At 51.8% G+C, this 19,619-nt stretch overlaps 1 protein-coding gene and 1 pseudogene across 4 annotated transcripts in view; one reads left to right on the forward strand and one right to left on the reverse strand.

Moving 5' to 3' along the window:
* CHD4 (chromodomain helicase DNA binding protein 4) overlaps nucleotides 305-19,619 on the forward strand; it is a 33,586-nt gene continuing 14,271 nt past the window's right edge. The window contains exons 1-25 of one of the 4 annotated variants that reach the window (XM_021092425.1): nucleotides 305-542; nucleotides 1,392-1,569; nucleotides 5,099-5,220; nucleotides 5,410-5,625; nucleotides 5,837-5,955; nucleotides 6,080-6,321; nucleotides 6,557-6,684; nucleotides 6,934-7,069; nucleotides 7,217-7,395; nucleotides 7,582-7,821; nucleotides 9,002-9,205; nucleotides 9,323-9,528; nucleotides 9,906-10,037; nucleotides 10,120-10,216; nucleotides 11,584-11,775; nucleotides 12,978-13,178; nucleotides 13,349-13,486; nucleotides 13,754-13,875; nucleotides 13,989-14,162; nucleotides 14,726-14,867; nucleotides 14,960-15,091; nucleotides 15,200-15,317; nucleotides 17,129-17,253; nucleotides 18,128-18,365; nucleotides 18,532-18,707. In XM_021092425.1, the coding sequence (XP_020948084.1) occupies nucleotides 1,470-1,569; nucleotides 5,099-5,220; nucleotides 5,410-5,625; nucleotides 5,837-5,955; nucleotides 6,080-6,321; nucleotides 6,557-6,684; nucleotides 6,934-7,069; nucleotides 7,217-7,395; nucleotides 7,582-7,821; nucleotides 9,002-9,205; nucleotides 9,323-9,528; nucleotides 9,906-10,037; nucleotides 10,120-10,216; nucleotides 11,584-11,775; nucleotides 12,978-13,178; nucleotides 13,349-13,486; nucleotides 13,754-13,875; nucleotides 13,989-14,162; nucleotides 14,726-14,867; nucleotides 14,960-15,091; nucleotides 15,200-15,317; nucleotides 17,129-17,253; nucleotides 18,128-18,365; nucleotides 18,532-18,707 (3,879 nt within the window). In that variant the 5' untranslated portion in view covers nucleotides 305-542; nucleotides 1,392-1,469. Of the gene's footprint in view, nucleotides 543-947; nucleotides 1,250-1,391; nucleotides 1,570-5,098; nucleotides 5,221-5,409; nucleotides 5,626-5,836; nucleotides 5,956-6,079; nucleotides 6,322-6,556; nucleotides 6,685-6,933; nucleotides 7,070-7,216; nucleotides 7,396-7,581; nucleotides 7,822-9,001; nucleotides 9,206-9,322; nucleotides 9,529-9,905; nucleotides 10,038-10,119; nucleotides 10,217-11,583; nucleotides 11,776-12,977; nucleotides 13,179-13,348; nucleotides 13,487-13,753; nucleotides 13,876-13,988; nucleotides 14,163-14,725; nucleotides 14,868-14,959; nucleotides 15,092-15,199; nucleotides 15,318-17,128; nucleotides 17,254-18,127; nucleotides 18,366-18,531; nucleotides 18,708-19,619 lie in introns of those variants that run through there. The other 3 variants (XM_021092427.1, XM_021092426.1, XM_021092428.1) reach the window with 3 other exon arrangements.
* LOC100516803 lies at nucleotides 11,782-12,685 on the reverse strand (annotated as a pseudogene).

Genomic DNA, 19,619 nt, shown 5'->3' on the forward strand with positions numbered 1-19,619 from the left:
AGAAGTTGGCAAAGGATGGCTATTATGGGATGTCTAGGGGAGGGGTAAAGTGTTAGTTGCAAAAGGTCTGCAATATCATGAGATGTCAACATCCCTGGCATATATGTATATGTGTATGGAGTGCGTGCGCGTGGGGGGGTGATGGTTGTGGTGGTGGTGGTGGTACGGTGGTGGTGGTGGTGGTGGTGTCCGTGTGTATTATGGGATGGCCAGGAGGTGGGTGGTTGCCCGGGTGACACGCGCGCGCGCGCTCGAAGGGGGCGTGGCCAGTGGTTGCTGAGCGACGAGGGGGCGGGGGTTGCCCGGGAGACCTAGGGAGGAGGGTGGCGGTAGTGGAGGGGGGGTTGGAGTTGGTTGAGGTTATTATGGGCTGTCCGTGGGGGGGCGGGGCCTGTGCGGTGGGATTTCCCGGCCGGTGTTTCGGGCCCTTTAAGAGGCGACGCTGGAGCCGGAGCCATTTTCCCCCCTTCGGCCGCGGCGAGGAGGAGCCGGAGCGGGAGTGACACCCGGCCGGACCCTGCGCGACCTGCGGCGGCTCCGGGGTGAGGAGAGCGCGGGGTTCCCAGACAGAAGCCCCTCTCATCCCGACCGGCCCCGAGGGTCATCCCTCCACCCAGCCTCTCTTCGGGCGTCCCCGGACCCGCAGACCGCCCCCTGCCCGGGAAGCCGACCCTGCCTCTCCTTCCCCTGCAGGGCGCCCAGCCCCCGCCCTCGCCCTGCCCGACTCTAGCTCTCCGCGACTCCCACCTCGGGCTTTGCCTCCCACAATGCCCGGCGCCCCCCTCGCCCTTTGCTCACTTGCCCCCCGGGACACGTGGCCCGGCCCCCCGCCTGGTGGGAGCCCCGGCCCCCCACGCCCCTGCCTCCAGCCCCCCGGAGCGCCGAGCCTCCACGCCCCCTCGTCCCCGCGGCTTCTCCGGAGAACCCGAGTTGTCCCAGAGGACAGCCTTTGGAGAGCTGCCCTGTCTGGGGACTGGCCCCTCCCCAGGCGCAGGGAGTCGCCCCCCCACCCCCAAGTGACCTTGTGTCCCCAAGCGCCTCGCCGCCGGCCGCCTCCCCCGATCCTCCCCCCACCCCCCCCGCGCCGCGGCCACTCGGACCCCCTCCCCCGACACGCCCGGCTCAGTTCAGCGGCTTCTCCCCTCCCTACGCCGGCACCGGCTTGCCCTCGGGGGCGCCGCTTCCTCCGGTCTGGGGGGCTCCAGCCCGGGAGCCGGCTTCCGGGCTGCCCCTGGGAGTGTGGAACTAAGTTCAGCCTGAGTGGTTCGGGTGCCCTGCTCGGGTGGCTGAGGGGTGGGGGGGCCGGGGGTGGGCGGAAAGCGCGGCGGGGTGGGGGAGGGGGCCGTGCGCGTCACTGACTGTTCTCTTTCTCTCCCCCCTCCCCCGCACAGTGACTCGGGCCAGTGTCGAGGGCCCCAGGCCGCAGGCAGGAGCAGCTGGGCCAATTCCCTGGCCGGGAGCGGAAGGGGATGGCGTCGGGCCTGGGCTCCCCGTCCCCCTGCTCAGCGGGCAGTGAGGAGGAGGATATGGATGCACTTTTGAACAACAGCCTGCCCCCACCCCACCCAGGTAACATCTTCCCCAAGGGCCCCGGGCAGGAAGGAGCCATCTGGGCCCTCCCTAGTGGCTCCGTGAGGCAGGGTTGAGTTTCTGGGCTTGCTCTGTGCAGTGAGAGGTGGAGGGCATCCGAAGGGAGTGGTTCTCTTCTGCGGAGCTCTTGTGCGAGGGGGTTGGAAGCCATGTGCCTCCCGGGCTGCGCGGACCGAGATGCAAGCTTGCTGCACTGCCTTCGGGAATTGCTCTGCAGTTCCCGGTTGAGGGAGCTCTCTGGGCTGGCAGGCTTTGTGGGTCCTTGGAGGAATGCAGGTGGCTGGGACCCCTGGAGGCTGTGCAGTGGGGAAGGGGCTGGGTTGAGGATCGCTTTTGGAGGAGACCAGCCGGGCATCTCTGCCGGTAGGATCCTGTGATTGCTGCTGTGGAAAAGAAAGAGGGAGTGCTGGTTACTCTCTGATTATTTTTAGCTTCTGATCAGTTACCGGCTTTCTGTGCTGTTTCAACTGTGTGAAGTTTGAATTGCGCTCCGAAGCTGGAATCTAGAGTGCTCTTAGCCAGGCAGATTGCTGGAATGTTTTGAGTGGGGCTAGGAGTGGGATGTAGTAGCCTGCAGGGTATACTCCAAGGGACAGAAAGAAGAGAGATGACACTCTGGGCACCTCTCTTCCTCGGGCAAGTGGACTTAATCCTGGCTTTTTTCTCTAGACGGTTCTGCCCTGTGCAGGTAGCCTGGGGTTTGGACTGGTGGTGTGAGGTGTTTGTGTAGGTGTGTTGGGGGTTGTGTTGTCTGTGTTTTGGGGTGGGTCCTTGCACTGGCCAAACCCGAATGGTTATGCATCCTGCCTGGTTGGAATGGCTCTTGTTTGTCCTCAAGTGATGATTGGTGTTATGTGTCTAAGTGAATGTCTCTCTTCTCTGTCTGTCTTCAGATCCCTTAGCTAAGTCACCTCCTTGTTTCCTTGACCTTTTTTTCGTAGCTTTGTTTTTTTCTACGTGCTGTTTCTTCATCTTTTCTGTTTGTGGTTTTATTTTAATTCTGGAGCTTGCTAGTCCTGTATTTGTTTCCCATCAAATGTTTTTCACTTTTGCCTTCTCTCTCCATAGTTCCAACTGCAAGTTGAGGTGGTCTGGGAGAGATGTTTCTACTTTGGCACTTTCTAAGTTGGAAGTCTTCGCTTCAATCCGAGGCCATTTAGGAGAGGGTCAGTCTTGTCATTGAGTCTTCAGCTGTGGGGATGAGAAACTTAGGCTTGAGTCTCATCACTGTGTAGGGCGAGGTGGCAGATTTCTGTGCTGTGGCCCAAGGTGGGGTGGAGAATGGCGGTAGTGGTGAGGTGGTTCCATCCTGGCTTTGAGGGGCATGAGGAGTAGCCGGGCCGTCCAGCCAGCGTTGGTTCCACATCTTGGTTTCCCATTGGCCCCTTGGTCTGGGGCTGCCCCTGTGTTGATTGGGAGCTGTGCAGGCTCCCACGGTGAACTCTGCCCCAAGCTGTAGCGTGACCCAGTTTTTCCACTTGCCACACCTCATTCCTGCCCCTTTCCCAAATCTTCCCCTGTATCTCAGCCAGTTTGTCGCTTGCCGTATCAGTACATCTGCCTGAGAAGTTTGAGGGTCTTATGTGGATGGAAGGTGTCCCCTTGGCCTCCATGGGTCTGTCCTTGTCTCCACTTCTAGTTTTTACGGAACTGATGAAGAGGAAGAGCCCAAAGGTGAGGTTGTTTGGGGAAAGGGGCAGTATGGGGATTGCTGAGGAGAAGTCTTTAAGAAACTCATTCTTTCTGGTGAGGTCCAGGCTGCTGTTCCATTCCCAGGGGGATGGGAGGGGCTCTCTTGTGCCTGGCCTGATCTTGGGCTGAGAGGGGAAGGGGGAGGCTGATGATGCTTTGTCCAGCCTCAAGTCTCCCGGTTCCTAGTGTCTACCTCACACGGGAAGGGTGGAGCCAGAGCATTTTAGGACCAGTTCTGGGGGTCAGGCGGTGAGAGCATGTGTAGGAGTAAAGGAAGCAGGCTGTTGTCCACCCCTATCCAGGTGCTGCTCCCTTTTTCTCGGTGTGGACATGGCACCCAGGTGTTGGATAGGTGGCTACCTCTGATCTGTTAGAAGGGGTTTAGGATCTGTGGCCTGTGCTCTGGATGGAGGTGAGGAGGAAACCTGAGTTTCAGAGAGGTCTTGTGAGCTCCCATTCCTCTAGGTAAATCTTTTGGGTGTCAAAAAGAAGGTTGTATCCTCTGACAACAACGCCACTGAGCTGTTTGTTAAATTCCATCTCTGATGTCTGAAAGAATAAGGATTGAGAGAGTAATGCAGTCTCTCACATGGTATCCCCTTCCAGGTTGGCTTGAGTTTCCTTGTCTAGGACATTAGAATGGTCTCCTGAGAACCGAGTCACCCTAGAGTAGGTGGTAGGAGAGGTGGCATGTGGACCTGGGGCTAGGTAATAATTTGGGAAGTGTTCTGTGAGAGGGTAGTCTTTCTCCTGCCACCTCTCTCAACCCCTCCCCCCCTCCCTGCCACTTCCTGTCTGTCCTCTGTTGGCAGCTGGGTGCCCTGGGCTGGCTTCTGTGGTCAGGAGCCATTTTCCCTCTCCTCAGTGGGTGAGCCATTCCCTCCTTCTCTCCACTCCCTTTTCTACTCCCCCCTCCTTGGGCGGGGGTGGCTTAGGAAGAAAGAGAGGGGGGAGGAGGGAGCTGGTGTGCTGGTGTGAATGTCTTACAAAGGGAGCTGCCTCCTGGCCCTCTCCTCCTCCTCTGTGCCCCTTCCCACCTATGCCTGCCCAGGAGCTCTCGCTTAACCCCAGGCTTTGTGTGCGCTCCCAGCTGGGGAGGAGGTGGAGCCAGATGGGAGGAGGATGGGGGGAGATGGTGACAGCTGGGCTGATTTGGGCCCCTGGGGAGAAGAGGCTACTGACCAAGGAGAAGCTGGGGAGGAGCAGTAGAGCTGGAGGTGGGGAAAGGAAATCATGTTTGGGAGTGGGCGTGATACTGGGCTGGCAGCTGAACCTGCGGCGTGGAGATTCTGGTGGTTTTGAGCAGTGATGACCCAAGGAGGGTAGTAAAGGGTGTGGTTTCTGGGACCCCTGAGCAGAAACTGTTCTGGAAATGTGGTGAGGCTATATTCTTTAGTTTTTGCCTTCTGGGTAGGCTCTTTTATTATCTCTCCATGGTTTATGGCATACTTGGTAGCCAGTTACAGGAAGACTAGACCTATTTCCCTCATTTGGTTAACTGGGTGCAGCTTGATTCTGCTACCGTGGTGAACATATAGAGAGCTCTGTTAGGGACGAGGGAGAGGAGGCAGGGGTCTGGACAGCTGCCCGAGGTGGGCCTGGTCTGGCCCGGCAGGCCTATTTCGGGTATATACAGCTCTCTCTTTGTCTGTTTTTGTCCTGGGTATCAGCTTCCTTCTGTGGCGTGTATAGCAGTTCTCTTCAGTGGAATCTGGGACAAGAGGTGGGGGAATAAAGTCTAAAGCCTCTGGATTAGGCTCTAACCTTTTATTATTGATCTTTTCCCTGTCTGCCATTTTCTGCCAAATACATACAGAAAACGAAGAGGACCCGGAAGAGGATTTGTCCGAAGCAGAGACTCCAAAGCTCAAGAAGAAGAAAAAGCCTAAGAAACCTCGGGACCCTAAAATTCCTAAGAGCAAGCGCCAAAAAAAGGAGGTGAGTGGGTGACTGGATGTTCTGGGGAACGAGAGGAAGAAGGGGGAGCTCTGAGAAGGGGTGGAGGGTGCAGGCACTGGTTCCTCTCTCTTGAGTGGTGGGCCGGGGCCTGGGCCTCTGGGCTGTCCTGAGGTCAGCATGTGTGTAGCGTGTGTGTGTCTGTCTCCCTCTCCCCCTTCCCCGCTCCAGCGTGTGCTCTTGTGCCGGCAGCTGGGGGACAGCTCTGGGGAGGGGCCGGAGTTTGTGGAGGAGGAAGAAGAGGTGGCTCTGCGCTCAGACAGTGAGGGCAGCGACTATACCCCCGGCAAGAAAAAGAAGAAGAAGCTTGGACCTAAGAAAGAAAAGAAAAGCAAATCCAAGCGGAAAGAAGAGGAGGAGGAGGACGACGATGACGATGATTCAAAGGTGCCTGGATCTCCATTCTCTTCTCTATGCTGTCACCTTCTGTCCCTTGTTTCTCAGGCGCTCTCCTGCCCCTAAGCTGTTTCCTCTCCACCTGCTTCTACTGGTTCCTCTTAGTTCTCTTACCCTGGACTCGCAAGCCTTAGTACCAGCTCGCATTCCCTTAGCCAATGTGGGCTCTAGGATCAGCTCTTGGACCTTGCCCTCTCTGCAGGAGCCTAAATCATCTGCTCAGCTCTTGGAAGACTGGGGCATGGAAGACATTGACCACGTGTTCTCAGAGGAAGATTATCGCACCCTCACCAACTACAAGGCCTTCAGCCAGTTTGTCCGGTAAATAGGAGGCCCTTGGGGGCAGGAGATGCCCTCACTGTCTATAATCTCTTCTCTCTTTTTCCCCCTGCTCTTCTATTTTTAAGTTTTTCCTCTTTTCTGTTCTTGTCCATTTCTCCACCAGACCCCTCATTGCTGCCAAAAACCCCAAGATCGCTGTCTCCAAGATGATGATGGTTTTGGGTGCGAAGTGGCGGGAGTTCAGCACCAACAACCCCTTCAAAGGCAGTTCTGGGGCTTCTGTGGCAGCGGCAGCAGCAGCAGCAGTGGCCGTGGTGGAGAGCATGGTGACGGCCACAGAGGTTGCACCACCTCCACCCCCCGTGGAGGTGCCTATCCGCAAGGCCAAGACCAAGGAGGGCAAAGGTGAAGTGGGACTCAGTGAGAGGGGAGCTGGTATGGGTTCAGGCTGTGGAAGTTATGGGAAGCGTTGCCACACTGTCTTGTCAGCTGGAGCTAGAACCCGGAAGGGAGGAAGGAACCTTGGTTTAGGAGGAAAATGGGGGAAGCTGACCACATGGAAATGTTTTATTTTCCCCGTATCCTGCACTGTGGCTTCTGTCTGGATTGTGTGATCTTACTTGCTCCCTCCTTATTTCAGGTCCCAATGCTCGGAGGAAGCCCAAGGGCAGTCCTCGTGTCCCTGATGCCAAGAAGCCTAAACCCAAGAAAGTGGCTCCCCTGAAAATCAAGCTGGGAGGTTTTGGTTCTAAGCGTAAGAGATCCTCGGTGAGAGAGCACCCCTACCTGGAGAGGTGCCTTAGCTAATTGAGGGATGTGGCCCTAGGTCAGCATTCAGCTTTCCCAGTGGGTGTGCAGCAGTGTGGGGAGTTGGCCGTAGAACGGGTGTTGAGGTTCCACATGCCACAGCCCTTGCTGGGATCCCAGTACCCCTAGTGAAAGCTTGATCCCTTCTCCACCGCTTTCTCCTTCCCCCTTGGCTTGAACCGCTGACCTTTTTCCTTCTCATTCTGCCAGAGTGAGGATGATGACTTAGATGTGGAATCTGACTTCGACGATGCCAGTATCAATAGCTATTCTGTTTCGGATGGTTCTACCAGCCGTAGTAGCCGCAGCCGTAAGAAACTCCGAACCACTAAAAAGAAAAAGAAAGGTGTGTTTCTTTTCTGTCTCAGTATGTGACGGGATGAGGGAGGAAAGATTGGGGAAGCATCTCCCTAAGGAGATAGGTGTTAGGCCTGGGGGGGTGGGGGGAGGTAGTTTTTTTCTAATAACTGGGCTTTCCCTCTTCCTTGCCTAGGCGAGGAGGAGGTGACTGCTGTGGATGGTTATGAGACAGACCACCAGGACTATTGCGAGGTGTGCCAGCAAGGCGGTGAGATCATCCTGTGTGATACCTGTCCCCGAGCTTACCACATGGTCTGCCTGGATCCGGACATGGAGAAGGCTCCTGAGGGCAAGTGGAGCTGCCCACACTGCGTGAGTGCCCGGCTGTGGTGGCCCTTGGGAGCCCTTGACAGAAAGGGTGGGACGATAAAACTCTTTGGGGCCTGGGTGGTGGTATTGGCTGTGGGCTGTGGGAAGCCTTCAAAGGAATGATGGGTGCGGTTCAGACTTGCGGGGTGGGGGGTGGTCATAACCTGACTCTGTGTCCCTTGACTGCAGGAGAAAGAAGGCATCCAGTGGGAGGCTAAAGAGGACAATTCGGAGGGTGAGGAGATCCTGGAAGAGGTTGGGGGAGACCCTGAAGAGGAGGATGACCACCACATGGAGTTCTGTCGCGTCTGCAAGGATGGTGGGGAGCTGCTGTGCTGTGATACCTGTCCTTCTTCCTACCACATCCACTGCCTGAACCCCCCTCTTCCGGAGATCCCCAACGGCGAATGGCTCTGTCCCCGCTGTACGGTGAGTGTCTGACCCCAGCCAGGTGGGAGATGGGGGAGGTGTGGTCCAGTAGGAGGGCTCACCCCTCTTATGTGCAGACATCATGTGGCTCCGGTGTGGGAGGGGTCATTGGAGAACTGTGGGCCTTTTAGCCCTGAGACAGTCGTTTTCTTAGGGGACCTTTGTTCTGGGAAACTGTAGGCATAACTTTGAACAGAGTTGATGCTTTGCCAGCCCCCTTAGTGGGATGGAGCACTATTCTAGCCCAGAACATCCTTTCCTGTCTTGATACCTGGCCTCAAGGTGGTCTTGGTAGCTTAGTGATGTAACAGGGCCACTTACTGCCTTTGGGTTGCTTAAGAGCGGAATTCTGGGCTCCGGTTCTGTGAGTTTTTTGTACTTAATTGTTCTGGGTTATTGTTGAAGTCTAGCTACTGGCTCTGTTAAGCACATAGGAGTGATGATGTCACTCAGATCTTGGACGAAGTCCAGAAACAGGGAGGGAACTCTGTTCTCTCCCTAGATGGGTCCTAGGATTAGATCTTACTTGAAATGATCTTTTAGGAGTTCCCTGGTGGTCTAGCGGGTTAAGGATTTGGCATTGTCACTGTTGTGGCTTGGGTCACTGCTGTGGCACAGGTTACACATCCCTGGCCCCGGAACTTCAGTGTGCTGTGGGCATGTCCCCCACCCCGCAAAACGAGATTTTAATATTTTGGCCACACCCACGGCCTATGGAAGTTCCAAGGCCAGGGATCACATCCAAGCTGCAGCTGTGGCAACACAGGATCCTTAACCCATTAGCTCCAGGGATCTCCTAAAATGAGATTTTTTTTTTTTTTTTTTTTTTGTCTTTTCTTGGGCTGCTTCTGCGGCATATGGAGGTTCCCAGGCTAGGGGTCTAATTGGAGCTGTAGTCACCAGCTTACGCCAGAGCCACAGCAACATGGGACCCTAGCCTCACCTGCAACCTACACCACAGCTCAGGGCAACGCCGGACCCTTAACCCACTGAGCAAGACCAGGGATTGAACCTGCAACCCCATGGTTCCTAGTTGGATTTGTTAACCACTAAGTCACGATGGGAACTCCCTAAAATGAGATTTTTAATAACCCTTTGATGAAGTTGAAGCTGTAGGTCCTCCCATTTCCTGTCCATGTTACCATGATTTGGTGTTGGATTTTGTCTCTTTCTCTTTTAGTGTCCAGCTCTTAAAGGCAAAGTTCAGAAGATCCTAATCTGGAAGTGGGGTCAGCCACCATCTCCCACACCAGTGCCTCGGCCCCCAGATGCTGATCCCAATACTCCGTCCCCCAAGCCCTTGGAGGGGCGGCCAGAGCGGCAGTTCTTTGTGAAATGGCAAGGCATGTCTTATTGGCACTGCTCCTGGGTGTCTGAGCTGCAGGTAAACCTGGGGTGGACCAGAGATGCGGGGAAGAGGGCAGTGAGAAAACAGCCTTGTGGAGAGAAGGAGTGAACAGAACAGAACTCCTTGGAAACTTACCTCTCTCTCTGCACGCAGTTGGAGCTGCACTGTCAGGTGATGTTCCGAAACTATCAGCGGAAGAATGATATGGATGAGCCACCCTCTGGGGACTTCGGTGGTGATGAAGAGAAGAGCCGAAAACGGAAGAACAAGGATCCTAAATTTGCAGAGATGGAGGAACGCTTCTATCGCTATGGGATAAAACCCGAGTGGATGATGATCCACCGAATCCTCAACCACAGGTACCGTGAGGCTGGGCCAGACTGGTGTTTGTCCTGTGCGTACTGGAGATGAGCAGTGTGTCCTTGGGAGGCTCCCTGCCAAAGGGGCTATGAAAATTGATGTCACCAGTAATTTAGACCTGGGTGAGACACTCAGTATGTTATTAACTGACTGAATCCTGGTATTTGAGCCATAGACTCGAGAGTGGAAATCATTTTTGGTGCAAAGACTGGTAAACCATATGTATTTGGTGCTGAATACATGTGGTATCTGGCCTTCCTAATGGTCTGGTTTGGAGCATTTACTGCTGGCAGTTTTTGAGAACAAGGCTGACTTAGGAGGTGAGGAGAGTGGCCTTCTGGCTCTGACTGAGGGTTTTCTCTCCTTGACCTTGCAGTGTGGACAAGAAGGGCCATGTCCACTACTTGATCAAGTGGCGGGACTTGCCCTATGATCAGGCATCCTGGGAGAGTGAGGATGTAGAGATACAGGACTACGATCTGTTCAAGCAGAGCTACTGGAATCACAGGTGAGGGACTTTGCTGAGGCGTGGAGTGGCTGCTTATTAAGAAGGACCCCAGACAGCTGGGTGATGTGTCTGTCTTCTTCAGGGAGTTGATGAGGGGTGAGGAAGGACGGCCAGGCAAGAAGCTCAAGAAGGTGAAGCTGAGGAAGTTGGAGAGGCCCCCAGAGACTCCAACAGTGGATGTGAGTTGGCAGAAGAGGGAGGGCGGTTTGCCGGGTGGTTGATGTGTCTTGCCTGCCCCAGTCTGGTGACGGTGCTCTAGGTTACCATCTTAGGTGGCAGCTATAGCTGAGGTACTTGCGCAAAGTCTGCTTCCTGATTTCTCCACGTCGTTGTGAACTGGGATAAATTATTTTTTTTATTTTTTTAATCTTAAAAAACCTTTTATGTTTTTAGGGCTGTACCTGTGGCATATAGAAGTTTCTGGGCCAGGGGTCTGAGCTGCAGCTGCCAGCCTATGCCATAGCAGCACCAGATCCAGGCTGCATCTGTGGCCTTTGCTGCAACACCGGACCCTTAACCCACTGAACGAGACCAGGGATCGAATCTGCATCTTCACAGAGAAAACATGGAGTCCTTAACCCGCTGAGCCACAACTCCCGGGACTAGTGTTTTACATGATCGAGAAAATGTTACCTATGGAGGGGTCACACAACCAAGCTTTTATGAAATTTGTTGTGGAACCTGAGTGTTTGACCCTTAATTCATGGTTCAGTTCTTATAGGTTTAGCATAATATAATTTGAGTGTGGTTAAGGTTAAAAAGATAAACTTAGGGGGAGGTCCCATTGTGGCTCAGCGGAAATGAACCTGACTAGTATCCATGAGGACGTGGATGTGGGTTCCATCCGTGGCCTCGCTCAGTGGGTTAAGGATCCTGGCATTTCTGTGAGCTGTGGTGTAGGTTGCAGACATGGCTTAGATAGCACATTGCTGTGGCTGGTAGGCCGGCAGCTGCAGCTCCAGTTTGACCCCTAGCCGGGGAACTTTCATATGCTGCAGGTTGAGGCCCTAAAAAGCAAAAAAAGATAAATTTAGGGGTTTCCACTGTAGTACAAGGCCATCGATGGTGTCTCTGCAATGGCAGGGAACGGGTTCAATCCTGGCCTGGAAGAGTGGGTTAAGAATCTGGTGTTGCTACAGCTGTGGTGTAGGTCTCAACTTCAGCTCAGATTTAATCCCTGGCCTGGGAGCTCCATATGCTGCAGGGCAGCCAAAAAAGGAAGAAAAGAAAAGAAAAAGGATAAATTTAGGGTTGACATAGGATTATCTACCTGGTGGATCCTGACTAGTAATTACTGTACTGCCAGGGCATCTCTGACATGTTTTTCCTCAGATATCTCTAGGACCAAGATCTCTGTTGCCTTGCTTCCTGGAGGATCCTCAATCAAATACAAAGTTAGGATAACCATTGAGCATCTTTTTCCCACCATTTTTTGTGGCTCCCTTGAGTAGGAGCTAGTGAGGATGTGCAAGGAGGAGGCAGCTACTGTCTTATGAAGAGAAGGGGATTCCTTGCCAGCTCTTGACTTCTTTATTTCATCCTTCAGCCAACAGTGAAATACGAGCGACAGCCAGAGTACCTGGATGCTACAGGTGGAACCTTGCACCCCTATCAGATGGAGGGCTTGAACTGGTTGCGCTTCTCCTGGGCTCAGGGTACCGACACCATCTTGGCTGACGAGATGGGCCTTGGGAAGACAGTTCAGACAGCAGTCTTCCTCTACTCCCTCTACAAGGAGGTAGGAGAGACGGGACTGTAATTTTTTTTGTTTTGTTTGCCTGTCACAGTAAAGTGTATTGTGAAAACAGGCTGGTGTGGGGACAAGGAGACAGACAAATACATGTAGACCAGGTGGCTCAGGTGAAGTAGCATGGCTTGTTCACGTTGATGTCATACTCACTGAGGGCAGGGGTCAAGTCCGCCATGGTTAAGAGTGTACTTGCAGTCCTTGCTCTTGCTTTGGGAGCTGCCAGAGGCCATGCCCTTCATTTTGCAGTGCTGAAGGGCATTGTTAGCAATACTTGAGATGAATTTCTGGGCAGCTAGGGAGATAAGCTGAATTATGTGTGGGTCCGAGGCCTCAAAACCAACACAGTTCAGGGAGTAACCAGTCACTGCATCAGGAAGTGTACCAAAGATGTGCTGGACACCACCGGCTTCATGTCGCCATTGGCCATGCCTGGCGGCACATACACCCTGTTAGACATGGCCCCCTCCAACACTGGAGCTGCCCGCCAACGCTGGAGCTGCCCTGAGCTGCTTGGCCAGCTCCCTGGCCTGCGCCACCATCGGTCCCCTGCCCCCTGCTGCAGCTCCAACCCCAGTGCCCACGGGGCTGGCCTTATTCACCACAGTGGAGCTGGTGGGCAGTGAGGTTGGGGCCGAGACCCCGGATACTGGGCCTAGGACCGAGGTGGTGGAAGCCAGCGCCTCCTTGGGGTCCACTCCAGAGCCACCGCAGCTCATGGGGGCTGTTAGTTTTTTTTGTGTGTGGGTGTTTTGTGTTCATGGTCTTCCTTTGCACTCTAAGGAGAGAGAAAAAGAAAAAAAATTGGTCTTGGATCCTGAAGAACACTGTTGAATGACACTGAGATAGACACAACAGAGACAGACTGGGGGGAATGGAGCTGTGGGCAGAATGAGTGGTAGGTGCAGAGAGCCTCCATTCTGGGGGGTGGGTACGTGCTGTGAGAGATGCAGAACTGGTGGAGGGAATTGGTGTGAAAAGACTTTGGGAGGGGTAAGGTTTAAGCTCTCAGAAGAGGCAGGTGTGCTCTGTGGGCAGGAATAGGCCAGGCGTGTTCATACCTCGAGGAAGGGGAGGAGAGGAGCATCAGCGCACAGGCCAGCCCTCTGCCAGCTCCTGGGGTGGGGGTGGGCACTGGGGTTGCCTGTGGGGCCCCCTGGTCCTTACTCTGCTTCTTCTGTTCTTCCTCACAGGGTCATTCCAAAGGCCCCTTCCTAGTGAGTGCCCCCCTTTCTACCATCATCAACTGGGAACGGGAGTTTGAAATGTGGGCTCCTGATATGTATGTGGTGACCTATGTGGGTGACAAGGACAGCCGTGCCATCATCCGAGAGAATGAGTTCTCCTTTGAGGATAATGCCATTCGTGGTGGCAAGAAGGCTTCGCGAATGAAGGTATCTCAGTGCGGGGAGCCCACCCTCAGGAGTGAGCTGTTGCTGTGGGTTTTTTGTGCTCTGGTCCTGGGGGTGAGGCATAGTGGCTGGAAGGAGGAAACCCCCAGGTCCCTTGACTTGGCTTGTACTGGAGGAGTTGGACCTTGGTGACTGGTTGCCTTCTTGTGCAGAAAGAGGCATCTGTGAAGTTCCATGTGCTGCTGACATCCTATGAGTTGATCACCATTGATATGGCCATCTTGGGCTCTATCGACTGGGCCTGCCTCATTGTGGATGAAGCCCATCGGCTCAAGAACAATCAGTCTAAGGTGAGGGGTAGGGGAGGGCTGGCCTCTAAGTGTCAGTGTTCTGGTATCACCTACTCATTCGGGGGGGGCTCTTAGGAGGAGTGGAAAAGGCAAAAGGGTCTCTGCCTGCTTTCCTCACTCATGGTAGACCCTTGAGGCCAGGCCTTAAAAGAGAGATGGAGGTGGGGGTAGGGGCTTAACTCTGCTGGGCAGTGAAACCAGAGTGTGCAGAGATGTACCAGGGTCCTCCTGTCATTGGATTTCACTTCTCTCCATCTGCTTCCCCAGTTCTTCCGGGTCTTAAATGGCTACTCGCTCCAGCACAAACTGTTGCTGACTGGGACCCCATTACAAAACAATCTGGAAGAGTTGTTTCACCTGCTCAATTTTCTCACCCCTGAGAGGTTCCAGTAAGTGTGTTTTGATCCATAATCGGCTCATAATTCTTTTGTTTCTTTCTTTTGCCCATTTCCTGTATCACTTTTCTTTCTCCACATCAACAATTTTTTCTTTTCTTCGGAAGCAATTTGGAAGGCTTCTTGGAGGAGTTTGCTGACATTGCCAAGGAGGACCAGATTAAAAAACTCCATGACATGCTGGGGCCTCATATGTTGCGGCGGCTCAAAGCGGATGTGTTCAAGAACATGCCATCCAAGACAGAGCTAATCGTGCGTGTGGAGCTGAGCCCTATGCAGAAGTGAGTCTGAAGGGACAGAAACATTGGCTCTATTTTGCAGACATAGTTAAGACCTCAGCCGGCCTGCACAGCGTTGCCTCGTTCTCTCCGTACCCTGCTTCAAGGCATATGGGGACGGAAGCAAGCAGCCTAAAGAAACCCCTCCCCAAGGAGCTGGGGCCCAGAGTGCTTTCACTGTTTCTTGTTACTTATTTATGTATTTATTTTAATTTTTCTTTTTTGGCCGCGCTGAGGCATACCGAGTTCCCAAGCCAGGGATCAGAACTGAGCCACAGTTGCGGCTGAAGCTGCACCTGCCGAAACACCAAGTCCTTAACCTGTTGTGCTGGGCCAGGGATTGAACCTGCCTCCCAGCACTCCCAAGATGCTGCTGATCCCGTTGCGCCACAGTGGGAACTCTTCCTTACCTTATTTAAAATGATGAGGGTGGTGGTGTTTCTTAGGTTTTCTCAGTCCCAAAATGAGTGATGTTGGAAGGAAGGTCTCTGGCCTTGGGACTGCATTATGAGTCATTGAAGTCATCGAGTGTGACTTCTCTTGTTTTTTTTTTTTTTCACGTGTAGGAAATACTACAAGTATATCCTCACTCGAAATTTTGAAGCGCTCAATGCTCGAGGTGGTGGCAACCAGGTCTCTCTGCTCAATGTGGTCATGGATCTTAAGAAGTGCTGCAACCACCCGTATCTCTTCCCCGTGGCTGCAATGGTATGTTGTGCTGCCTCTTGATCCTCCTTGGGAACTGCTTCATTTGGGGTATCTTTCAATATATTTTTTTTCTTCTTTGCTTCTTTCCTCAGGAAGCCCCTAAGATGCCTAATGGCATGTATGATGGCAGTGCCCTAATTAGAGCATCTGGGAAATTATTGCTGCTACAGAAGATGCTCAAGAACCTTAAGGAGGGTGGGCACCGTGTGCTCATCTTCTCCCAGGTATTGCGTGGGCTTGGCTGGAATTTAGAGGGTGGCAGAGGACAGCTTGGCGACACAGGGAGGGATTATCCTGTGACTCGCCTGTGATAAATTGTGCTCCTTTGCCAGATGACCAAGATGCTGGATCTGCTGGAGGATTTCTTGGAACATGAAGGTTATAAATACGAACGTATTGATGGCGGAATCACTGGGAATATGCGTCAAGAGGCCATCGATCGCTTCAATGGTAAGAGGGAAGGAATGGTTTCATCCTGGCAGCCCCATTCACCAGTGGCCCTTGACTGGTCTCTTGTTCTTCCTGGGCATCTGCCTTTTTATTTAGTGGTTTGGGCTCTTTGTCAGTTGACTGAAAGAGTATTTTTGAAATTTTTTGTTTTGTTTTGTTTTTTTAGGGCCAAACCTGTGGTATATGGAGGTTCCCAGGCTAGGGGTCAAATCGGAGCTGTAGCCGCCTGCCTACACCAGAGCCACAGCAACACAGGATCTGAGCCACGTCTACGATCTACACCACCGATCACAGCAACGCCAGATCCTTAATCCACTGAGCAAGGCCAGGGATCGAACCTGCATTCTCATGGATGCTAGTTAGATTCATTAACCATTGAGCCACGACAGGAACTCCTTGAATGTTTTGATTGGAAGAATGTATTGGATTGTTCCTTGCAGATTATTTTCCCTTTAGAGTCTTCATTCTTTCTGCACTTCCTTTAATCCCCTTCATTGCATCTTGAGGCCTGGGTGGGCCTCAAGCCCAGACTGTGAGTTATTGGCAGATTTATCTCAGTAGCCACTACCACCTCCTCTTTTTTTTCTCACTTTTTAATTCGAAAGGATTTTGAACTTAAAATTCAAAAAATAGTGCAGAGACTTCATGTGTACCCTCTGCCAAGCTTTGCTTCATCATGACTTCTATTACCACAATTGAGTTGTCAAAACCAGGGTGTTAATGCTGGATTCATACTCAATTAAATGGCAGACTTGAATCAAACATCACCTGTTTCCTGTGTCAGGATCCAGTTTCTTTTTTTCTTTCTTTTTTTTGTTTTTGTTTTTTCTAGGGCCACACCCATGGCATATGGAGGTTCCCAGGCTAGGGGTCTAATCGGAGCTGTAATCTCTGGCCTACACCACAGCCACAGCAACACAGGTTCCAAGCCAAGTCTGCAACCTACACCACAGCTTATGGCAGTGTGGGATCCTTAACCCACTGAGCGATGCCAGGGATCAGATCTTTGTCCTCATGGATGCTAGTCAGATTCATTTCTGCTGAGCCACAGCAGGAACTCCGCATTCTTTTCTTCATGAGTTGATGCATTTGATGATGACTGGTCAGCTCTTTTGTAGAAAGTTTCTTAAGTTTAGCTTTGTCTGATGTGTTCTCATGATTAGACTGATGTTAGATATCTTGAGCAGGGATTCCACAGAAGCAGTACTGGATCTTTTTCATCCCTGGTGAGGGTGTCATGTTGATAAAGTCCCATTGCTGGTGTTAACCTTGATCACTTAGTTAAGGTGGTGTCTGCTGCATTTTTCTACTGTAAATTTACTTTTTTTTTTTCATTGTACCTGATAAATAGCCCGAGGGAGATATTTGAGACTATGGTCATGTGTTTTACCTTAAACTTTCACACTGATTTCAGCATCCATCAGTAATCTTGCTTATTACTTTGATGTTTGTCTAATGGTTTTTTTTTTTTTTTTTTTTCCACTTTTTAGGGCTGTACCTGTGGCATATGGAGGTTCCCAGGCTAGGGGTCAAATTGGAGTTGTAGCTGCTGGCCTACACCAGAGCCACAGCAACCCAGGATCCGAGCAGAGTCTGCCACCTACACCACAGCTCACTGCAGCACTGGATCTTTGACCCACTGAGCAAGGCCAGGAATCGAACCTGCAACCTTGTGGGTCCTAGTTGGATTCGTTTCTACTGTGCCATGACGGGAACTCCCTAATGGACGTCAGTGTTTCTATTATTTCTTCTACATTTATTAATTGGAAGTCAGGAGACACCTCTAATGGCGTTTTTGGTTCCTTTCTTAGCACCGGGTGCTCAGCAGTTCTGTTTCTTGCTTTCCACTCGAGCTGGAGGCCTTGGAATCAATCTGGCCACTGCTGATACAGTTATCATCTATGACTCTGACTGGAATCCTCATAATGACATCCAGGTGAGCAGAGGTGGCAGCTTTAGTGTACAGTGATTTATTGGAAATGCAGTGTTCTATGTAAGAGTCCCACCAGCTGGAATATGTTGTTTCAGGGGGAAACAATACATTCTATTCTTTTTGGTCTTTTTAGGGCCAAACCCACGGCACATGGAGGTTCCCAGGCTATGGCTCAAATCGGAGCTGCAGCTGCTGGCCTACACCATAGCCACAGCAGTGCGGGATCTGAACCATGTCTGTGACCTACACCATGGGTCACCTCAGTGCTGGATCCCTAACCCACTTGAGCGAGGCCAGGACTGAACCTGCCTCCTCATGGATGCTAGTCAGATTCTTTCCTTCTGAGCCTCAATGGAAACTCTATAATATGTTCTTTTTTTTTGTCTTTTTAGGGCTGCACCTGCGGCATATGGAGGTTCCCAGGCTAGGGGCCTAATCGGAGCTTCAGCTGCCAACCTACCCCACAGCCACAGCAACACTGGATCCGAGCCACGTCTGCCACCTATACCACAGCTCACTGCAACACTGGATCCTTAACCCACTGAGCGAGACCAGGGATCGAACCTGCAACCTCATGGTTCCTAGCTGGATTTGTTTCCGCTGCGCCACGACTGGAACTCCTACAATATATTCTTTTTAAATGTCTTTTACTTTATTGTAAGCCAGAAAGTTTGGGTTAGCTGTGGTCCTATTTTGGGTAACATGATAGAGGGTGGTGTCTGGGAGCAGAGGTGCAAAAGGAAATTTTGTACGAATGAAGGCAAACTAGCTCCTACCTTGTGCTAGATTTAGTATGTTATGTGGAAGTCAAGGCCAAAGTAGAAGTAAGAAAATACAGTTACTTCAATTTTCGGCTTCATTTTGTGCCTAACTCCAGGCTTTTAGCAGAGCTCACCGTATTGGGCAAAATAAGAAGGTGATGATCTATCGGTTTGTGACTCGTGCATCAGTGGAGGAGCGCATCACCCAGGTGGCGAAGAAGAAGATGATGCTGACACATCTAGTTGTTCGGCCTGGGCTGGGCTCTAAGACTGGCTCCATGTCCAAACAGGAGCTTGATGACATCCTCAAGTTTGGTACCGAGGAATTATTCAAGGATGAAGCCACAGATGGAGGTGAGCTAGTCAGGAGCTCGTTTTGGTCTGGGGCTTGGCCTCTCTAAAGGGTATCTTTCTCTGGTACCTATGGTCCTGAGACTCAGACCTTGGGTCCTGTGGGACTTGCTTTCTCCACTGCAGCTGCTGAAGCTAACTGGGGGTGTGGACCCCTGATTCTTTATAGGAGGAGACAACAAAGAGGGAGAAGACAGCAGTGTTATCCACTATGACGATAAGGCCATTGAACGACTGCTGGACCGGAACCAGGATGAGACAGAGGATACGGAATTGCAGGGCATGAACGAATATTTGAGCTCTTTCAAAGTGGCCCAGTATGTGGTGCGAGAGGAAGAAATGGGGGTGAGTATGAGTCCAAGGCAGTGCTGTGCTTGGTGATTGGTCCAGAAATTGGAATTGACCACAGTGGTATCTGAGAGAAGAGGGAGACATCTGTAGGCAAATTAGTACATTGATGAATTGATATATCTCTTCCTTTGAAAAGAAATACTGTAACATATGAGCAAATCACATTCTCATCTTTGACGTGGCTATCCAGAAATTCATGGCTGCATTTCACACAACTTTATATTAACTCTTCTTTATCGGAATCTCGTTTTCTTTTCTTTCATGTATTTTATTAGCTCTATAAGTAAACTTTGGATTACTATCTCCAGTCTCTCCAGAGAAAAGGTAGGAGATAAGATATGAGATAAAATACTTACACCATCTTCCTGTGCTTTTTAAAACAGAATTTTTTTTTTTTTTTCTCTTCTGTTTTCTTAGTACAAGATAAAAAGTACTCAGTGGTTGTCACTGTTGTGGCGTGGGTTGGCTCCTTGGCCTGGGAACTTTTGCATGTTGTGGGCATGGCAAAAAGAAACAAAAAAACAGCCCTCAGTGATATGTGGCTTCTGTAGGAGTTGTTTCGGTAGGTTAAGAACCCAACTAGTATCCATGAGGATGCAGATTCGATCCCAGGCCTCGATCAGTGGGTTAAGGATCTGGTGTGGCTTCAAGTTGTGGCATAGGTTGCAGATGTGGCTTGGATCTGGCATTTCTGTGGCTGTGGCAGAGGATGGCAGTTGTGGCTTTGATTCAGCCCTTAGCCTGGGAGCTTCCTTGTGCCGTGGATGTGACCTTAAAAAGGAGAAAAATATGTGGCTTCTGTAATGATTTTTTTTTCCCCAAAGTAGTATAGGGTATAAAACGAAAAAAAAAAAAAAGATTGCTTTTTCTTCCTGTCCCCTTTAAGCTACCTGGGTCAGGTTGCTG

This window comes from Sus scrofa, chromosome 5, assembly GCF_000003025.6.
Source record: "Sus scrofa isolate TJ Tabasco breed Duroc chromosome 5, Sscrofa11.1, whole genome shotgun sequence".
Lineage (NCBI taxonomy): Eukaryota > Metazoa > Chordata > Mammalia > Artiodactyla > Suidae > Sus > Sus scrofa.